The sequence below is a fragment of the Moschus berezovskii genome, chromosome 14 (genome assembly GCF_049115385.1).
Source record: "Moschus berezovskii isolate FMDL1 chromosome 14, NW_MosBer_1.0, whole genome shotgun sequence".
Taxonomy (NCBI): Eukaryota; Metazoa; Chordata; class Mammalia; order Artiodactyla; family Moschidae; genus Moschus; species Moschus berezovskii.
This window is the reverse complement of record NC_142473.1, coordinates 48329014-48350461: the sequence shown is the minus strand read 5'-3', so window position 1 is coordinate 48350461 and position 21448 is coordinate 48329014. Positions and strand designations below refer to the sequence as shown.

At 53.9% G+C, this 21448-nt stretch overlaps 1 protein-coding gene across 10 annotated transcripts in view; it reads right to left on the bottom strand.

The window, feature by feature from the left end:
* DENND2B (DENN domain containing 2B) overlaps positions 1-21448 on the bottom strand; it is a 165059-nt gene that overhangs the window by 1158 nt on the left and 142453 nt on the right. For all 10 annotated transcript variants that reach the window (XM_055423421.2, XM_055423423.2, XM_055423422.2 and 7 more), the window contains 14 exons: positions 20097-20312; positions 19057-19153; positions 18373-18417; positions 17227-17411; positions 16064-16173; positions 15799-15868; positions 12820-12897; positions 12157-12297; positions 8445-8593; positions 4559-4736; positions 4253-4294; positions 2617-2728; positions 1068-1307; positions 162-248 (listed from right to left, as the gene is read on the bottom strand). In XM_055423421.2, the coding sequence (XP_055279396.1) occupies positions 162-248; positions 1068-1307; positions 2617-2728; positions 4253-4294; positions 4559-4736; positions 8445-8593; positions 12157-12297; positions 12820-12897; positions 15799-15868; positions 16064-16173; positions 17227-17411; positions 18373-18417; positions 19057-19153; positions 20097-20312 (1750 nt within the window). The remainder of the gene's footprint in view (positions 1-161; positions 249-1067; positions 1308-2616; positions 2729-4252; positions 4295-4558; positions 4737-8444; positions 8594-12156; positions 12298-12819; positions 12898-15798; positions 15869-16063; positions 16174-17226; positions 17412-18372; positions 18418-19056; positions 19154-20096; positions 20313-21448) is intronic.

The window sequence follows — 21448 nt, the reverse complement described above, 5'->3', positions numbered from 1 at the left end:
CCTGACTGAGGTGAAGATCTGTCAGATTTCCTGTTCTGTCTATAGCCCTAGTATAAATTCCCATTGACGCTGGTGTATTTATAGTACTTTGGGATCCAGATCCCCCAGCCACCCCACCCCCTCCTTCCTGAAATTGTCTCATCAGTAACAAGCCTGCTTACCCAAACCACGGAGAAACTTGTTCATTCCACTCTGCTCAGTGTCTGGGAGTTCCTCTAAATACTGCTCCACTCGCTGCTCAAAGAGGCCTGCGGAAGAGGAGGAACAGGGAAGAGAACAGTCCTTGGAGGAAGGGAAGGGAAGGCTCCTGTTGAGAGGACCAAAGGGAACAGATCCCACAAAGGGGGGATCCAAAGACCTAGGATTGTCACTTAAAGGAGCATCCTGTCAGAATCCAGACCGGCTCATCAAAACTATTATTAATGACACCTCACTGGTGTTCACTGCTGATGGCCAGAGCTGCATTATGGTGAAGATGCGACGTGGTATCAGAGCTGCCCCCAAATGGGCATCTTCTCCAGCTCCTTTTAGACACTCTACCATGTTGTTTCAAAAGGTTACACTGAAGGGACAGTACTGGTGGACAGAAGACGCAACAATCCTGAGGTTAGAAAGGTCTTGATGAGAAGAAAAAGCTCTAGAGTGAGCAGAGCTGATGAGATAACAGAATTAACCTTTGTGCTCTGAGTGTACACTGCCACCAACTTAAGACAGAGAGCTGGCTCAGTTCTCCTTCAACCCTGGATTCTCAGGAATCCCTAAATGGCACAGTCTGGCCTTTTTCTCTAAATAAGGACCTGTGAAGAGGGGCAAAGTGGAGATAAGCCCCACTCTTTTGCCACAGGGCTCCAGCCTGTGCCCAGCCTAGTGAAGGCACTTTCTGGGGCAGAGGAGAAAGTGCCCTTGGCAGTCCTTCTTAGAAGAAAAGGGAAATTAGGAGGCCTGCCCTGGCTGATACTGATGGAGGCTCACTGTGCCTGGCTACTCAGCCTGCTGGTAGCAGAAAAGCTGGAGAAGGAGACCTGATACCCCTCAGAAACCCCCACCCCAGGCACTTCTGGCCTTACCCTTTGCCCGACACTTTCTCAGCTCCCTGTCTTGGATGAAGCCAGCAAACATCTGAGACTCCATAAAAACTTCAAGAAAGCGGCGGATGCTTTTGGAGGCCACAGACTTGCGGAAGGCCTCCCGCTGAAAGGCCCTCTCCCCCTTCTCACTCTGGGTCAGGAAGAGGGAGTAATGCCCAACAGTCTCCACAAAGAACCGGATAAACACCTCCGACACCAGCCCATTGAGGGTATTACATTCTGGAAAAGAAAAGAAAACCTTTGAGGTTCAGGTCCAGAGCCTGCAACCATAGCCTCCAGGGGATCTTGTCTCCATCTCCTCAACTAAACTGTAGCCAAAACCACTTATCTGTTCTTGGAACTTCAGCTCTTGTGTTCCCAGGCTTGTAACTAGCTCATGAGCCAGGAGGTTGGAAACTGCTGTGAACATGGAAGCTGGCAGATACTTGCTGAATGAGTGAGAATGGAAATCAGAGACCACAGCCCCACTCCCCACCCCATACCCCTTGCCCTCTGGTGGTTTCCCTGGCTTCACAGGAAGAGAAAGTTCCCTCCACCTCCTACAGTGGCTCAAGGCAAGGCCTGAGACAGAGGAATAACTAGCATCCTATCAGCAAGAAGAGTCTTTGTGGTTGCCAGTTGTCTTTGGGTTTTTCTTCCCAAACTTCCTGAGGAAGAGAAGAATTAGAGGCAAGAGGGGAGCTTTGTAGCCTGGGCCACCCTAGAAGCAGCCCTGATGTTATCTAAGTTTCTGAACTCCTGATAAAATACTATACTGTTCCTCTCCCCTCAGACCCAATCAAGCCATAACTCCCTGAACCACACTGGGAGTTGTTGTTCAGTTGCTAAGTCGTGTCCGACTTTGCAACCCCATGAACTGCAGCACAGCAGGCTTCCCTGTCTTTCACTGTCTCCCAGAGTTTACTCAAACTCATGTCTATCAATTCAGTGATGCCATCCAACCATCTCATTCTCTGTCACCTTCTCCTCCTGCCCTCAATCTTTCCTAGCATCAGGGTCTTTTCCAATGAGTCAGCTCTTCTCATCAGGTGGCCAAAGTACTGAAGCTTCAGCGTCAGCATCAGTCTTTCCAATGAGTATTCAGGGTTGATTTCCCTTAGGACTGACTGGTTGGATCTCCTTGCTGTCCAAGGGACTCTCAAGAGTCTTCTCCAACACCACAGTTTGAAAGCATCAATTGTTCAGCGCTCATCCTTCTTTATGGTCCAGCTCTCATACATCTGCACGTGACTACTGGAAGAACCATAGCTTGGACTATATGGACCTTTATCGGCAAAGGAGTAGAGCTAGAGAATTCTAGGCTAAAGTGAGACCAAGGTCCTATATCTGAGTTTGATCAGCCAGGTGGGTCTGGTCCACAGAAGCAGGGTCCAGGCCCCATGAGGCCCAGGCCCAGAGTAGAGCGAGTCAAGGACCAGCTCATGAACCAGGAGGTTGGCAATTGTGCTCCCAACATGGAAGCTTGCTGGATGAATGAAAATGGAAATCAAAGACCAAAGCACCACTCCCCCAACCACTCCTCACTCACCATCATCGGAGTCGCTGTCTGAGTCCTGGGAGATCAGCTCGTTCTTCCTCTCCAGAGCCTGCTCCAGAGCCGCCTGTAACTTCCTAGGTAACAACGTGTCCTCATCATCCATCTGTGGGAGAAGGGAACCACACAGTGAGTGCTTACTTTGTGCCAGAGCTGTCTGAAGAGCTTGATTATATAAATATAATCTCATTTCATCCTCCCAATAACCCTGATAATTTTACCAGCCTCATTTTTTTAAAGATTTTTTTTTTTTTTTGATGTGGACCATTTTCAAAGTCTTCATTGAATTTGCTACAATATTGTGTGTGAGCTAAGTCGCTTTAGTCTTTTATTTTTAAATTTTTACTTATTTATTCATTGGCTATGCTGGGTCTTTGGGGCTGCGAGAGAGCACTGTCTCGTCGAGAGTGGGGGCCACTCTCTAGTTGCGGCGCGTAGGCTTCTCTTGTTGCAGGGCACAGGTGCTAGGGCACATGAGCTTCCATAGTTGTGGCATATGGGCTCAATGGTTGCATCTCTCAGGCGCTAGAGCAAGGGTTCAGTAGTTGTGGCAGACAGGCATAGCTGCCTCAAAGCATGTGGGATCTTCCCGACCCAGAGATCAAACCCATGTCCCCTGCATTAGCAGGCAGATTCTTAACCACTGGACTATGAGGGAAGCCCTCACTTCAGTCTTGTCCGACTCTACGTGACCTTATGGACTATAGCCCAGCAGGCTACTCTGTCCATGGGATTCCCCAGGCAAGAATACTGGGGTGAACTGCTGTGCCCTCCTCCAGGGGATCTTTCCAACCCAGGGACCGAACCTGTATCTCTTACATCTCCTGCATTGGCAGGTGGGTTCTTTACCACAAGCACCACCTGGAAAGCTGTGTTACAATATTGCTTCTATTTTATGTTTGGCTTCTTGGCCACAAGGCATGTGAGATCTTAGCTCCCCTCCCAGGGATCAAACCCGCACCCCCTGCCTTGGAAGGTGAGGTCTTAACACTGGAGCACCAGGAAAAGTCCCTATCAACTTCATTTTAAGAAGAGAAACAAAGGCATAGAAAGAGGTTAAGAAACTTGCCCAGGGTCACAAAGATAAAAAGTGTGGAGCAGGTGGCATTCACTGCCCAGGACCAGTAGGGGTTCCCACCCCAGCACCACGATGAAGTCTCCCCAATTCCTCCATCTTCAGCACCAGGTGGGAAGCACAGATGGCTGGAGGGCAGGGAAATCACATGTCTCAGGCACTAGGTTAGGCTGCCGTGCCTGTCTCTATATTCTGATTCAGTGTCCATATCGTGACACTTGGTACCCAGGAGATAGAGCTCTGTCAGTGGCATGTGTAACAGACTACATTCCCGAAGTCTACGGCATTAGATGATGTTCCTTTATGTGCCCAGGAGAATTTCTACCACTCACAGAGACTTTTTGAAGTTGACAACAATCACAAACCTTTACATTCCACCACATTCTGTGCATCATGGATAATCTCCCAGCAACTTTTCAACTGTCTGCTCTGTGAATGTGGAACCCACAGCACAGCAGTCAGCTGTGAGGGTGGAGTATGTGTGTGCCAGTGCTGGGTGTTCTGTATCAAACAAGCACCCACCCAGGGGCAGACCAGACAACGTCTTGCTCTTACCTGTCGGATGAATCGGTCAGACCCCAGATTCACCATCAGCGCCTGAGAAAGAGAGTCATGAGGGGCAGTGATTCAGGATACAAATCCCTGCAATGCCCTGCGCAGATATCCTGGATTCCCAGGGTCAGATAACAGGAAGAACTCCAGCCAGGGAGAGGCCTCCCAGGAAGCAAGGAGAAGAGCTGGAGACACAAACAAGAAGATCCCAGCAGCCTCCCCCAACCCCTTCCCCTTCTGCCCTTCCCTCCTGCGGGCTCTGTTCCTTCTGTCCCATCCTCCCCCCAGCTGGGTCCCCAGATGGCCCACCTCTTCCACAGGCAGCTCCTTCAGTTTGGGGAGGGAGCTGGAGAGCAGGCCAACCAGGAAAGGGGTGGGACAGCAGACAATGTCGATCATGGAGGCCGGAAGGACAGGAATGAAGGTGTGCTGCCAGGAGAAGGGGTAGAGCAAGGCCACCACTGCATGGGAGCAGCTGGACAGGGTACTGGAAGACAGACAGACAAGCACTGAGCCCAGGCCCAGCACCTTCAGGGAAAGGGAGTCAGTGCCTGCTGGGCTAGGCTTATGACCTCCTTTCATGTTAATTCCAGGCAACAAAGATGCTAAGGAGGTTCAACCTGGGTCTGACCTTGCAGACTGGTGAAGCCCACACATCCCCCCTGCTCAGGGCCACAGGGCCAGCGGTGGTGCCCTCCTTGGATGCCTAGAACAGCCGTGAAGGTACATAACAACACCTGAACACACACATACACCCACCCCCAAGGGCCACCCAAATGCACAGGTGGGCCTGCCCTAGTTTGGGAGGATCAGCTCAGGCCAGGGAATACGAAGGTAAGCTGAGCAAGAGTGATCACAAATTCATAGTGTGTAAGAGCTGGAAGGTCCTACAGAGGTCATCTTATCACGTCCACATTTTACGGCTGGGATCACTGATAACCCAGGGTCAGTCTGGTTAGAAGTGGCAGACGTGGGACATGGCCAGTTTTCCTGTTTCCCAGTCCAGTGTCACGTCTACCGTTCCCTACTCCCCTAACTGGAGAAAGCAGGCTGACTGAGGGAGGCTGGCACCATTCTCACCCCCTTCTGTCTTTCCTCTCAGGCTCCAAAAAAGGCCAGACTTCTCAGTGGGTCAGCCCTCTCTTGGCCCAGAAGGGACTCCAGGCCTCCAGCACCATATCACAGGGCTGGCTGTCCAAGCAGAACGACCAATGGGAGACCAGAAGGAAGGCACAGAATTAAATGCTCGGGGCTAGTACAGGTCACCAGTCACCACAGGAAACACACCTGGCCTGAACCATCTACCTGTCAGGAGACGAGTCAAGAACACGCCCCTCAGGGCCATAGCACCAATGAGACAGTGGCCCAGGGTCATTCTCAAGCCTGCCTTTCCCACCCTGTCTCTCTGCATTTATAGGCCCCACCTACTAGCTATGAAGGCCCTGGGCTCTACTTGATTGGCTCCAACAGGGATTGTCATCCTTTCATAACTAATGACCACCAGTCAGAGAACATGGTTCCAATCCATGACAGAAACAAACCCTCTTTTCTAGAAGGACCTCTGGGTGTTCACAAGTTTTTTGGTAGCCAGTGCCTTGCTTGGCTGTCCTGCCACCCCAGGGACAACTAAAACACTGCAGGGTCCTGAGGCAGAGACACAGGTATCCTGGCCCTGAGAGGCCTTTCCCTGGGGACAGCACTCCCCAAACCCCAAGGGGAGCCACCTGAAAAAGATCTAGAAAAGGGCCATCTCAGGGTCAAAGGAAACACTGATCTCCACAATGCCTTCCAATGGGGCCTGGGGCTTGGAAGGCAGAAGGCTTGTACAACCCTTAGGGTTGATCACTGCAGAGCTTGTGTGTGTGCATGCACGCACTTGCGCACACACACACACCCTCCCTTCCACTAACACAGACATCAGAACTAGGCCAGAGGGACCAAGGACTTGTGGACAACCTAAAATGTGAGCAACGGAACAAGAGCTGGCTGGACTCCAGCTCTGTGTGTCCTCACTGGGCTACCTACTCTGTCCTCTCCAGTCAGAGGCAGACCCCGAGCAGGGAGGGCATCTTTTCGAGACCCAGGATTGGCAGGACTTGAACACCAAGCCAGGCCAGAACAGGACCCTGGGGTATTTTCCTGCAGGAACGGTCCAGGAATGTGTTCAGAGGCAGCTGCAGCCACAGGAAACAATCACTGTATTCACAGCCCTGCTGGAGCCAGGCTGGGGGTGGGGGGGGATGGCAAAGAGGAGGCTCTGCCCTGGGTGAAGGAGTGAAACCTTCAGGGAAAGAAGCCTCGGGGCCCAGGCTCTGCTAGGGGCATCAAGGTCTGACCAGGCCAGAGCCTCACAGATGGCAGCCAGGGCTTTGCTGGCAGACAGTGAGCACGGATGGCAGAGAGGCAGAGACGGGGCCCCAGGGAGCTTCTATAGCAGGCTAGCTCCAGCAGCCGGCTCAGTCCCCTCACAAGGCCCAGTGGACACACATATAACTATGCTGTACTGATACACAGAGCTGTGACGGGAAGCGGGGCTCGGGATGGGGGGAGGTAGTCTTCAACCTGGCTTAAACCTGGCTCTCTCTGAAAAAGCCAGAAGCTCTGTTTTTTCTTCTTCCTCACTTCTCCTGGGCTGAGGGTGGGCTTGAGTTCCTGCCCCAACACCCTATGAGAGCATTTGGGAGTCCATTTCTCCTGCTTCCTTCATGACCTCCTCACACACACAAAAGGAACTGCCCAGGTATCCTGGGCTTATTGGGGGGAAAATCAGGAGGAAGAGTTTTCTGCCCCTCATATCAGCACCTAGCGTATGTTATAGCACATAGCAGATTGCTTAATAAATGCTCTAAAAGACTAAATTAATCTGCCACTCTAAAGAAAGTACTACCTCCCTGTGATGACAAAAAAATACACAATATGTTGCTGAGATCTCATCCTCTCCCTGCCTGTCCCACCCACTATATATACTCTTTGCTATGGTCTGAATGTTTGTGTCCCCTCAAACACCCAGTGATATCTGAGGTTCTTAGGTCATGAGAGTGGAGCCCTCATGAATGGGATCAGTGCTCTTACAAAAAAGACCCCCCAGAGATCCCTCACCCCTCCCTACCTTCTGCCATGTGAGGACACAATGTGAAGCCAGCAGCTATGAACTAGGGAGAGGGCCCTGACCACAATGTGACCATGCCAGCACCTGGATCTTGGACTTTCAGCCTCCAGAACCGTGAGAAATAAATTTCTACTGTTTATAAGCTATCTAGCCTGTGGTATTTTGTTTAAAGCAGCCCAGACGGACTGAGATGATCTTTAAAGGAAAAAAAAAAAAACCCACCCTGGCTGCCTAGAAGGACTCGGCTTCTACCAGAACACCTCATGTCCAGTGACATTTCCTCCATCCCCTCCATGACCACAACCAGATCTTGGCATCTGGAATTCCTCTGCCTCCAAAACCATAAATGCCAACACTTCAGACCAAGACATGTGATTTCTTCAGCTCTTCTCTTATTCTTCTTCAACCAGCTCCCCTGCCTCAGTGGAAGCTCCAGTCCCTGGACTTCTTTTGCCCTTTCCTAGTTTGGCCAGCCTCCCTACAAGCACTCTCCTCCCCAGCACCCTCAAGACCCTCACCTCGTCCTTCTCAGCAAATCGCCATGCGACACCCTGGATCACTCCATTCAACTGCCTTCTCCAGGTGACACCCTCGCTGGACGGCTCAGCACCAGCATACTATCCCGAGTCAGTGCCCTCACCCTTTTCTCACAGTGGCTCTCCCCAGAGTTCACAGCTCTCTTAAAACGCAGCATCCCACAGAGATGGCCTTGCGTCCCCCTCCAGGGGAAACGTGGCTGTCTGCTAGGAGTCTCCTTCCTTTCTTACCTCTCTCTATGTAAATAGATTTGTACCTGTATAATCTTGGCTGCTGCAAAAGAAGCAGCATCAGTCTTTTTCCCTCCAGTCAAGTCCTCCATCAGGCCCTCAACTCTGCCACCTTGAGTGCTTGCAAGCCCTGCTCCCTCAGTCATCCTCTCTGACCAGGTTTGCTAAGCTATGCTCTCCATCTGATCCTTTTCTCACCACACACACACACTCTCCACATACTAACACAGTGGCTGGCATATACTAGGGCTCGTATACACGTTGCTTTAATTAGCGGAAATGTCTTCCCCACTTCTTCTCCTCGCCTGCTGGGCCCTACCTGAGCTTATCTGCCACAAAAATGACCCGACGCTCCAACAGCAGCGAGGCGAAGATTCGGATGAGCTGACGCACGCTGAGGCAGGTGAAAAGGCACTCGAAGTCCACATGCTCCAGCCGGGAGTCCGTGGGCCGCCGCAGCTCTAACACCTGCAGGAGAGTGGTGGGGGAAGGGGGTCCAGGTGGGTCAGGGGGTGCTGCTCCCAGGTCCCGCACAAAGCCATGGGAAGCTCACTTCCTTCCCCAGTCTCTCTCCCGAGGCCTCCACTCTACCGCCCGAGGCCTCCACTCTACCGCCCGCTCTGCAGCAAGACCCAGTCCCCTCCTCCATGCAGACCGCAGCTCTGTTTCTGCAGTCCTCAGAGCCCAGCCTGCAGGCAGGAGGGCTCACTGCGAACAAGGTGGAGGCTCCAGGAGAAGGCGGTGGCTAGGCTCTGGGGGAGGGGGAGGACTGCTGACCACTCTTAATGGAGAATGAGGGAATCTCCCCGCATGGTCTTCCCTGACCTTTTGCCTGTCTTGGCCCCACACGGACAGACCCCCACAATGGATCACGGCCCCCAGGCGGCTCTGCTCACCCCTCACCCATCTCTGGAAGGACAATGCTAGTGTCCCTGTTGCCGTGCCCCCTCCCCTTTCCTGCAAGGAACTGTTTCCTTCCAGAGGCTCTGTCCTGGCGTCTTTCAGTGTGTCTCATCCCTGTGCCAGGAACAAGGAAAACACTGGAAAATGGCTGGCCATTCCACAGCCTGGCCAGGAAGAGGCCTTTCTTGATCAGGACCAGACCTAGCTATCTTCCCTCCAGTGGGGCGGTAAGACCACTCCCAAGGTCGGCGATGTGGCACAGACAGCACTTCCCTGGGGGCAGGCATGAGTGTGGAGGGTGACAATGACCCTGGCAATGCGAGCGGGGGGAGCTGATGGCGCTCGGGCCAGGCCAGAGCGGCTCTCACCAGGGCCTGCCTGGTCCTCCCCTGGTTCCTCAGCAAGGTGGGCAGCACAGACACGTAGGCCTCTAGAGAACTAGAAGGGAAAACAAACTCCTTCTCTCAGCCCTATGGAGTCAGAGCTCTCCCCCAAGGGCTTTAGCCCCCTCATCCCATTTGTTCCTAACTCCGGGCTCAGTGGTCACCCCTCTGGTCCCGGGGAAGCAGCACAAGGGGCAGGTTCCCCTAAGGATGCGTCTCTTTTCAGAGGTCTGTTTCCACGCTGTCTCTCCCACCCAATGGTGATATCCCAGGGGTTCAGCATTAGCAGGATGCAGGGGACACAAGAAATGTCAGTGAGGTTGGCTGAAGGAATCCCATACCACCATCACCCCAGAGGCCTCGGCACACCTCCTACTCCTAGCCCTGCCCCAGAGGAAGTCACAGTGAGGCTCCCCTAAGTCTCCTGAAAGCCTGAGTGCAGTTGGCGCCCCATGCCTGGTACCCAAGAGTCTGGACTCCTCCAGGGAGTGAGCGTTCACACAGGCAGTTTGGAGGACCTGGGCTTCACCCACCCCTCAAGGAGATCATCGACTGGTAGGGCTAAAGAAGCCTGAACGATCAGCCCATGAGCTTCGTGTCAGGCCAGGGGAAAGGTGTAACTTACATCTACACAGGAGCCGAGAGGGCTGGGAAGAAGGGTACCCGTCCCGTCTGGGGTGGGGCAGGGGCAGGGCAGGGGCAGTGGTTCAGAGCACAGGATGCTTAACTTGGTTGCCCAAGGAGATAAGAAGGCAAAAGCAAGGAGAGTTCACAGATGTGAGAGGAGGCTAGTGAGTGGGCCAGGCCCTGTCCTCAAAGACTGACTCACAGGTACTGCTGTTGGACGCTCGGGGCAGGGTCACAGGTCCTGCCCTCAGGCCACATGCACGAAGCAGAAAGTCCATCCAAGAGAGAGTTGGAGAAAAGAGGCCACAAGAAAGGCCTTGAATAGTACCCGCCACTCCCAGCAAACCCAGTGCTTCTCTAGACAGACCCTCTCTGCTGCCTGCAACAGTGAATGTATTTATTTCTCCCTCTCCTCAAACCCAGCACCCACCTCTCACTCTCAGAAGACGACCTTCTTTCCCATTGGGAGAAAACTGAAGCCGTCAGATGAGAATCCAGGATCTACAAGCCGTGGCCCTTCCCTGCCATCACACCAGAGAGGACCCCTCCTTCCTGTCTCCCCACAGGGCCCACTGCCCACCCCCAGTCCCCTCCCTCTGCTGCTGTCTTAACCTCGCTCTCCCTCTCTGGGCCATTCCCACCAGCACCCAGGCGACCACCTTCAACAAACTGGCTCCACGTCACCGTTCAACCACCGCCCATTCCTCCCCACAGCCAAGCCCCTGGAAAGCTATCTCTGCAGGCCACGTCCCCTCCTCAACCCCATCCACCTCTCCACTCTCTCCACACGGGCTTCTCGGCCCCCTGACCACCCGAGTTTCTGGAATTCTGTCTTGCCAAGGCAGCCCGCCACACCTGGTCCTGACCTCACCTCATCACCCCTTCCTTCCTGAGAGGCCCCTTCCTTGGCTCCTGTTGCTCCTCTGCTGCAGGACCTCGAAGTGCTGGAGGCCCTCAGGACCTCCTCCTCCTCCTCCCCGTCTGCACTCTTGGCCAATGTGCACAAAATCAACTCTGCCTCCTCACAGACCTGCTCCTCCCTCGGGTGCTCCACTGACTACCCTGTGGCTCAAGCCAGAAAGCCGGGAATCAGCCTTAAAGTTCCCCTAACACTATTCCCCATTTCCAGCCACCACAAAGGGCTACTGATCCTGGTTCTAAAGTACATCTCAAATCCATCTTCCGCCTTCATCTTTCCGTCCACACCTTAATCCAAGCTCCACTCATCTCTTGCCTATATGACTGCAATAATACCCAAGCCGGCCTCCCTGTTTTCATCCCAGTCCACTATCGACACAACAGCCAGACTGGGCTTTTAAAATCATTATCTCAGATCCTAGAACCCAGCTTGAGATACATCCCCAAACCCTGAATTTGGCCTGCAGCACACTGTGACTGGACCCTGCGGCCTCTCCACCCTGCTCACTCCCTTTTTCAACCATCTGGGCCTCCTCCAGTTCCTTGACAAGCACACACACTTTCCCACCTTTTGCCTTTGGGTGCTGCTCCTCTACCTGGCATAACCCTTTCCCACACACAGCCTTCCCTTTCAGTCTCCCTCTCCTCACTTCACCCACTTGACTCCACTCACCCTGGGTCCCTAAGAAAAGGTCATCTTCCTCAGAGGAGGCCTCCCCTGGCCCTTAGTCTGAAGGAGATGCCCTGTCACACACTCTCCCTCCTGTGCTGTCACTTGGCCCCTGACACTCGGGAGTTATCTGTTTCTATGGGCAAGTATTTGTTTAACACTGGTCTCTTCCACTTGACCATGAACTCCACAAGCACTCAGCTGCGCCCCTCTTTAACTGTATGACTCTGCCCCGAGGTCCGCAGGAACCCTGACCGTGAGACAGCACATGTTCCAGAAACTTCTGATCGATGAAGAAGAGGCGGCCTGCAGTTTGGTCCAAACAGGTCAGGGAAGGCCCCGGGAGTTGCAGAGAGGTGAGCGACAATCACAGCTCCGTCACTCACTTTCTCAGCCCGTCGGTTAGGTGTACAAATGCGCTGAGCAGGGAAGGGGCCGTGTTCCGCACCCTGGAGACTGAGCCGTGGGCTCACAGGTCCCACTCCAGCCTCAGTCCGCAATCTGAGACAGGAGGCAGCAGAAATCCCTACCTCATTGCCAGCCCCTGGCAGGAAGGTCTTCACTTTGATGGTCTTCCCTGGGGCGGGGAAGGGTGATTCCATGAGACTTCTCATGAAGGGATAGACCAGAGCAGCGGAGATCCCACGCCGGCGCTCCACCTCATCAAGGACCTGTGCCCACCACCAGCAGCCCAAAGAGAAAGGAGGTCAGGGCGCTGCCCTTCCCTACCACCTGGGCAGAGAAGAGGGCACTCTGGCATCTGACTGGTCTGGGCCAAAAGCTGGGAGCCGGGAGCTTCACACCCCACCTTTCCCATGTCCCTGGCCACTGTGAGGGCTGTGCTCCCTAACTATTTCTTGCTTCAGACCCCAAGAGTGAGCAGCTGGGCAAAGGAAACACCTCTTGAGAGTGGAGTTCCTGGGCACTTGGCTTCCCCCAGGGTCTCTGTCCCCGAAGACTCGGCTCGCCCACGGCCCAGGGTGGGATGTGACATGAGCAGATGCTGCCGTGCAGGAGCTGGTGGACGGGGAGGGAGCCAGACAGCCCGCCTGCACTTTCCCTTGCGTTCTCGCCTTCTCTCACCCTCACTCACACACACACATGTGGTTTTCTCATCTAAACGGCCTATAGATACTCCTGTGGGAGCTGTCAGATGGGGGAAGGGGGCAGGAAGCAAGCCAGAGCCCTCTTACCTTGGAAAACAAGCCGAAGCAGCCAAGGCGGCTGATGACACAGTACACCTCTGGCAACCGAGGCCCTTTCCCGCTTGGCTGGGCCGCAACAAGGAGAGAGACACAGAAAACACGTGGTTACTACACCTGGCTCCTTTTCCTCAGGATCTGAGGACCAAGCACCTCTCTTCTAGAGAAAATCTCTCTTCTAGTGAAAGAAGACTCCAGGCCTCTTCTGAACACCTACTCAACCAGGCCCTCAAAGGAAAGGCGGCCACTCTTCGGGGGTCAGCTTCAGCCTCTTCTGGGCCTTCCAGCCCAAGGTGCCAGGCTCCTGCCAAGTGCTACACAGGCTCTGCCCTTCCTCCCAGTGGACCCTGGTGGGGGCTGGCAAAGACGAAGTGGCATGGCAGAGGCTGTAGGGTGATCTGTGGATTTACACCCCAAGTCCCCGGGAGCCTGGTGGGAAGGACAGGGGCTTGGGTACATTCTTAGGAATGAGCCAGACGGTCTTCTGCCCCCACCAGAGACATTCTGCAACACATTCCTTTTCTCAGTTGCACTTCTCTCCCTTTCTGGATCATCCCCATTCTAGAAAAGCAAACTGGCACTAGATAAGGTAAGAAAACTACTATTTATTGAATGTTTACTGTATCTGAGTCCTGGGCTTGGAACTTTCCAAGAACTTGTTAGCTAGGCATTATTATTCCCATTTTATTGATGAGGAAACTGGGTTCAAAATTAGTAAGCCATCACCCAAGGTCAGATATTTAGAAGTCACGGAACCAGGAGTATGTTTCTGCCTCTGTGTGCGTTACCTCTTTGCTGTGTTGCCTCTGAGGTAAGCTGCCTTGTGACAGAAAGGAAAGAAAAGAAACACAAAGATACTGAACAGAGGCCTGGACAGAGCAGAGGAGAACAGAGTCAGCTGGAGGAGAGGTAGCCCAAGAGCTCCCCAGGCCTGGAGCCCCCAGTGCAGGCTGGAGGGAGTCCACAGGAGCCGGCTTCTCCAGCCAGTGGCTGGCAGGGCTCTGTGGCTGTTGCTGGCTCGGAGGCCTGGAGGGCCTGGCCAGGCCGGGTGGGGAGGGAGCAGAGCAGCAGGTGCTGGCCCCTCATGCAGGCCGCTAAGCAAATGCAGATGGGGCTATTTCAGTCTCCAAACCTGCTGGCCACACGTCACAGATCTAAAGAGAAGGCAGAATCCGTTTTTGTCCATATTAGGCCTGAAACTCACTCCTCTCTTTTTCCCTCTCCCCCGCCTCCCCTAAAACCCCAAGTGATTAAATCAAGTATGTGGGATTTGGGTTAGAATCATTGTGTCCAATCTGTAGGAATGCCGAGCGAGTGCCAGCCCCCTTGGCAGGGGCCCAGCCCAGGCCCTCTCTGAGCACACCAGGACAAACACGCTCTTCCCTGGGGGCGGCAGGCCCACTGCAAAGGAGCAGCTCCGCTCCATCTCTGCTCCTGCTAAAGCAGCTTTCGGAACGTGCCCCTCCAGGCCCAGATGAACCCGCCTGGCTCCCCACCTGGCCTCTGTACCGCTCCACATTCTCTTGGCCCCACTTACAGGCATTCTATAGCCAAGTATTCCTCTTCCTGGACTACCCCATGGTGTCATCTGGGAGTGCCAGACTTGGGGTTTTAGAGCTTGGAGTCAACCTGGCTCTAGCTCTCATTGGCTGTATGACCCTGGGCAAGTCATTCCACATCTGAGTCTCAGTTTCCTAATCTACAGAACAGGTACAACAATGCTTCATGGGCTATTATGAGGAATAAAGAAAACGACATGCCTGGAACATAAAACAAATCCCAAATAATAGTTCATTCCCCTTGTCCAAGCTTCTACATTGAAAGTCCTACCTCCTCTACTAAAGCACCTAACCCGCTCTAGCACTCCTAGTCACTCAGTCATGCCCAGCTATTTGCAACCCCATGGACTATAGCCCACCAGGCTCCTCTGTCCATGGAATTCTCCAGCCAGAATACTGGAGTGGGTTGCCATTTCCTTCTCCAGGGGATCTTCCCGACCCAGGGATCGAACCCGGCCTTCCTGCATTTCAGGCAGATTCTTTACTGTCTGAGCCACCAGGGAAGCCCTAAAGCACCTGAAGTTCCTTGAAAATAGGATCCAGGTCTAACTCATTTTTATGCACCTTCAGCATGTTGCCTAACCCTCTGTAGGTGTGTGGCACATGTTTCTGAATGAACGAATGAATGAGCCCAAATCCTTCATTTGGGGTCCCTGCTATATACCACCTTTGCCTAAGAGCCCCCTCATCTTCCCCTTCTCCCACTAAGGCCCAGGAATCTTGAAACACTGTCAACAGCCCAAGCCAACAACATCCCTGGAGCCCCAGGGGAGCGTTTGACAAGACTCTCTTTACCCCAGTCTATTTCCCAGAACTAATGGGAAGAGGGATGGGGTAGTGCTTCTCTACAACATGTCTTATGTTTTTAAAACCCTTCCTTTCTCCTTGAGCTCAAGGTATCTCTCCCAGAATCCCATAGAAAGTTACCACTCTGTCCCTGCTCGGCCTCCAGTCCTACCAGATTAAGTGCAGGACACACGTGAGGCTGGCCAGGGGTCGGGGTGAGGAATATTGTCCTCCACCCCAGTCTGATGCACACACACACACTGCTGGGGTGATGTGATCCTGCAAGCCAGGATCAACAATCTGAGCTCAAAAGCCCAAAGAAAATGAATGAAAAGAAAAACGGTAGAAGAGCTAAAAACATATGACATCCCAGTAGAAAGTGATCTAATCTCTTCCCTTATTATAGATTATCTCAGATCCTGGGGCCCAATCAAAGTGGCCACTTTAAGTCCTGCTATTCCAGGAGTGCTGTGTGTGTGTGTGTGTCTGTGTGTGTGTGACAGCGGCCTCAGGGAACATACAAGGCAGCAGAACACAAGCGTTTCTACAAGCTCAAGTTAAAGAAGAGCACGTACACATACAAACTCTGTGGCCCAGTCCCCGAGGACCCAATGGCCCTACTTACCAATAAGCGCCTGCAGTAGCCAAAGCGCCTGCTGCCATCTTCCCCAGTCAACATGAAAGAGAACGTCTCGCTGAAACAGGGAGAAGTCTGGCATCAGGGAAGTACACAGGACCCAGGAAACAGCCCCCAAGAAGAAGGGCTGCCATCCCAGGGATGGGGGTGAAGGACCAGGCTGCTGCAGGAGAAGAGGCTGGGACTAGAGTGAGCCCTAGCCAGCCGCCCGCTATGACAGGGGTGGAGGAGATTCTGCCAGGTCGGGCCTCACCTGCTGTACTCTGACACAGGGAGCCAGTCCTTGGCGTCAGGGAAGCAAAACTGGGGAATGGCCTTGAGCCTCTCCTCTGCCTCCCGCATCTGCTTGGTGGGTCGGTCCAGCTGCAAGGAAGAGGGGTATGGGGAGAAACAGATCAGAGAAGACATGGAAGCTGGGGGTGGTGGTGGGTAGCTGAGAAATATACCCCCATCCCCAGCCTCGAGAGTCCTAGGCAGCGTTCTACCAACTGGCGTGCTTCTCAGCAGCCTTGACCCCACTCACAATTCTTACAGAGAAGTCTGGGTGTGGGATGAGTCATAATTCATTCATTCATTCAATATATGCCAAACCAGCACTTTCTATGTGGCGTCTGGCACTGCGCCAGACTACCAAGAGACCACAAAGCAGAAGATGTCCCTGTCCTGTGCGTTCTGGCCAGCAGAGTGAGGTGATCGACAGTCTCAGAGGGGCCTGGAGGAAATAAGCAGGGTGATACAACAGAGATGACTGGGTGGAGGAGCCACTTTAGGGTATCTAGAAAGATCTCCTGGAGGAGGTACCATCTGAGCAGAGAATGAGAAAGAGCCAGCCGCCAAATGAAGAGCTGGAAAAAAGAAGATTCCGGGAAATGACAGAGACAAAGGGCTTGAGTGTTACAGGAAGTGAAAGGAGGCCAGGCAGCTGGGCTGGCTGGGGATAAGCAGGGAAGGAGTGGGAAGAGCTCAGGGAGGTAGGGGAAATGGGGAGAGAATGCTGACAGGTACAGGGTTTCTTTGGGGAGTGATGAAAATGTTCTAAAATTGGTCGGATAACTGTGAATATACTAAAAGTTATTGAATGGTATGGTGTAAACAGGTAGATTAAATAGAATCTCTTTAATAGATTAAATTGTATCTCAATAAAGCGGTTCAAAAAGAGAAGGAAGATAGACGTAGTAGCTAGGGGCCCTTCCTCAGGACCCTCGAAGTCCTGGACACAACGTGGCTCTGATTTTAGCCACACTGTTCTCTCCACCCTCATCCTCCGAATACTCGCTGGCCCAAACCCACCACTTCTCCTCCCTCCTGGCTCCAGGGAGCCCCACTCAGGGCTGGGGCAGCGAGGGGGGTCGCGATGGCAGGAACAGGATGGGCCAGGCGGAAAGGCAGAGGCCAGGAAGGAGGGAGGGGTCGCACCTTGGGAAACTGGTAGGAGACCTCGGGGAGGTAGGTGTTCCGGGAGGGCTTCTTCTTAAGGGATACCACCACGAAGTACTCGAACAGCTCCCGCTCCTGCCACTCGAGCAGCTCCAGCTCCAGGGTCCGGTAGCTGGGCGCACGCTTCAGCATGGACTGGATGTGGACCAGGCGCTGTGTGTGGGCTGGGGGCGGGCCACACATCAGGACAAGACCCCACGTCAGCCCCCGCCCCACCTCACACTCAGGGCTCCATCCCAGTGGGTCACCTCTAAGTGCAGGAGCCGAGCTCTGGGCGAGACTTGGCAGGAGCAAAGTGTCTATCTGCCTGCCCTGACACAGGGAGCTACTGGTCTGGGCCTCCTGGAGCCTCTGGAGGCTGAGCTGGGACCAGTAAGACTGCCTGAGCCAGGCAAACCCAGGGAGGTATCAAGGTACCCACACACCCCTGGGCTAACAGGGCGAGAAGATATGAACATCCACGAAGCCTTCATCCTAGGGCTCCTAGCAACCTTGGACTTGGACCCTTCCCCCTATCCCCAGGCCCGAAGTCCACCTGCCCACATGCCTGGGGATGAGAGAAGGAGGGAAGGAGAGAGCTCCCAATATTGATACTTTAATCATCTAGGAAGGTCTAAGCAGGGTTTCTCACTAGAGAAAGAAGAGAGGTTTGTCCAAGGCCCCTGGAATGTGAAGGTCCCAGAAACTTTCTAGGGGGGTGTCAGCTCTCCTCTTGAGGGACAGGGAAGACGAGTGGCCTCAGGGCCTCCCAAGCACCAGGTTCCTCAGACTTCAGCACATTTCTCACAACCAGAAGAGGAACCTGGAACCCATCTCTGACCCTCCAGACTCACAACACTTACCAGGAAAACCTCGATGGACAATGAATGGCTTACAAAAGTAGGGGCAGGGTCACCAGCCTTAAATCTGGAGAAGGGGAGAAGTCTGAATTGAAGCTCGCAGGACCGAGCTCCGTGATAGAAGGAATGGACTCCCCTAGAGCTCCTTGCTCTGTTGGCCTTGTGTCCTGCCTGCCGATATCCTTCCCAGCTGGGCCACTTTGGGACGCTGGGGCAGCAAAGGCTGATAGCTGCCCTTCCACCAGGGCTGGGAAGGGGCCTCTGCTCCCCAGGAGCCACGTCTCACCTTTGAACCTGTCGTCAGAGTCGCTCTCGCTCTCGCTATTCTCATCTGGAAAGGTCAGAGCAGAGAGCAGGCTGGCTGAGCCGCTGCCCGTGGTAAACGTCGTCTGTGCCCCACCCCCGAGCCCCTCCCCACTCCCACCCTCACCCCGGGCCCAGCGCATGAGGGATGGACCTCACCTGAGCTCCAATGGGCCCTTGGCCAGGCACTGCAGGGCCCAGGGCCAGTGTCCCTCAGAGCTCAACCTGCAGGTGTTAATCTATACACAAACTCGTATCCATCCAGTCCTGATCTGGGGGAAGCTGAGGGCCGAGGCTGGAGGCTGAGCCAGCAGAGAGGCCTGTGGGCCTGGAACACAAGGGTCCTGCCTCCAGGAGGCCAAGATTCGAAATGGGAAACAGACCACAGTGCTCAGTAAGTCTGGCCTTTCCTTTGGCCGGACACAGATTCCCACGCCCACCTCCCCCCTATTCAGGCCTCACAGCCCAGAGTCTCAACTAACCGTTCCCAGGGCTTTCTTCTTTCTTTGGCTCTTCCCTCCTGTGTGGCCACTTTTTGGCAGGGCTCTACTCTCCTATAAGGCAGGTTGGCCCATGGAAGGGTAACCTGAGGCTAGTCCTTGCAGCTTCCCACTTCTAATGCCCAAGGGCCCCAGGAACCTGAGCCAATTAGGGTGTCCAGGCCTACCTCTCAGTGACGATGTCTCAATGCTGGACATAGACAGCTTTTTTAACCTCTTCTTTCCCCTCTTGGCATTGTAGATGGAGTTAATTCTTTGGACAAGCTGGGTGAGAAAAGCAGGGAGGGTGAGGTAACCCTAACGCCATCTGCCCCTGCTCCTAAGAAGGCTGCTGATTTACAGAGGCCATCTGTTCCCCTGCTGGTAGAAGCCTTCCGCCCTCCCTCGCGCGGGGGCCCAGGACTTGTCTCTCTCTGCTACGCTGGTCCCAAGGGCAAGCTGGCAGCTCTCTGCCTATTTGTCCACTTAGTGGTCTCCTGCCCCCAAGACAAGGCTCCTCACTTAGCTCCCCAGAGGAAGGAACTGTGATCAAACCAGACAGGATGGGAGCTCCTGGGTCTCAGGAGTCACTGATCCAATGGAGACAAAGAGCCGCTCAGAGGCAATAACAGGAACCAGGACTGAGCCTGCCCCCTCCGGGCTACCACCTGGGGCCCCGGCAGGAAGGAGCTAAATTCCCAATACACCCGAGCATTGTTTGCAGGCTAAAAATACCACTTGGCTAAATCCTGCTGCTCTGGGCTGGGGATCTGGGCCTGGCTGGCTGTGTGTGTGCAAATCACTGCTGAAAACTCTCAACTCAGAGAGGTACGGAAAGGAAGACCCACCTTCAAGTCCTAGGTCCCTCACAGCCTGGAGATGTTTCTGTGTACACAGAGGCTTTGCACACTCATGCTCACACTAACGGGGAGCCTCCTAAGGACTGCCTCCATCAAACCAGTGGCATGGAGCACTCCCAGAGGGCCAGCTAGCCTGTTTTCCCCTAACATCTGTGCAATATTAATCACTCAGAGCATCTTTATTGATAAGAAAAGAGAATTAGCCAGATGAAAAAAGAAAAGGCCAGTGCCTGGACCCAAAATTGATTTAAGGAGAATTAAGGAAGCAGGCGCAGATTAGGGGAGGGAGGGAGGGAGGGAGAAAAGAGCCACAGCCGGCCTGCCTGCTCACCCACCCAGTCCCGGCCGGCTCCACCTGCAGAAGCTACCTTGGGAACGCGACGGGCCCGGCGGCTGGACAGCAGCTCGCTGGTGGTGCTGAGGCTGTCCTCGTTGAGGCTGGAGGGTGAAGACGGCAGGCTCAGCTGAGCCAGCAGTAGCATGTCATCATGGCTGTGCCTCTTGGGTAACCGTGGCAGCCGGTGGCTCTTCCTTTCCGACCAGTTCCCGCTGCGCAGGGACTGGCTGCCGGGTTTCAGGGAGAGCTGGCGTGGGGCGGGGGACAGGGGAGAGGGCCTCAGCATGGATGCCGTGGCCGGCACCTGTCTGCTGGGAGCTGGACACAGGAGCCACAGGCTGACCTCCCTGACTTCCCCCAAACCCCACCTGGAATTTCCATTGACCAGGGTTTCCTCTTCTAAGACCTCAGCTGCTAATCAGCAGGTCAGGGCAAGATTAGATACTTGCTTCCACAAAGGAAGCTTGACTTCTGCCAGAAAAAAAGAAAGCAGAGACAAAGAAAACGGGGCTGTCATCTGAGTGGGAAAAGAAGGCCAAGAGAGAATGCTGTGGGCGCCGTCTGAGCTCTGGGACAAGGCTGACTCTGCTCATTACTGGGTGTGGCTCAGATCTGTGTTCTGCCTCGCTCCATCTAGACTGACACCCTTTACCACAGGGCACCTTACTCTGAGTGGAATCACTGCTTGCTAAAAAGGGAGCAGCTCTGCACACCTGGCGTGCCTTCCACCTGCCACCTGCATCTGGCATTGCCGCTGAGCACTCTTCAGCAAGTCCCCCTTCCTCCCCCTCCCCCAATTTCCTCTTCCTACCCAATCGGTCAGGAAACACACATTCAGTGGACGTTTATTTGAACAGAGCACATTAGAAAGGTAAACCTTTTATCAAAACAATCATGTCAATCCAAGGCCAGAAGAAATAATTTTTATATTCTCTGGCCAGTGTTCTAAAATCTCTAGGAGAATCAGCATTGCTTTGGTAGGTCCAAGATAGGATCTCCATCCTCCAGCCTCTTGTCCATCATGGACAAAGTCAGAACAAGCCACAGCCTCAGAGCTCCTTTGCCTCTTCACCTTTCTCCCCCTCTGCCTCCATCAGTCCATTCCTCAGAGAGTCATCCACTCAGCCATTTATCCAATGGGAGTGCTTCCAGGTCCTGGAGATATCTATGTGGCTCTCCAAATCCAGCTCCTGGGCCTATCCCTGGCCCCTAAATGCCAGGGCTAAGATCAGTTCTGCAGAGTTTTAAGACACCAACCCAGGCCCTGTCTTCCTGCTTCCAGGAAGGGGAGGAGAAATCATGATTAGACAGGAGACTACAGGGGCTCCTACCTTAGTTTCACAGCTTAGAGCTCTGGCAGTAAAGGGAAGAAGGTGGGACTGG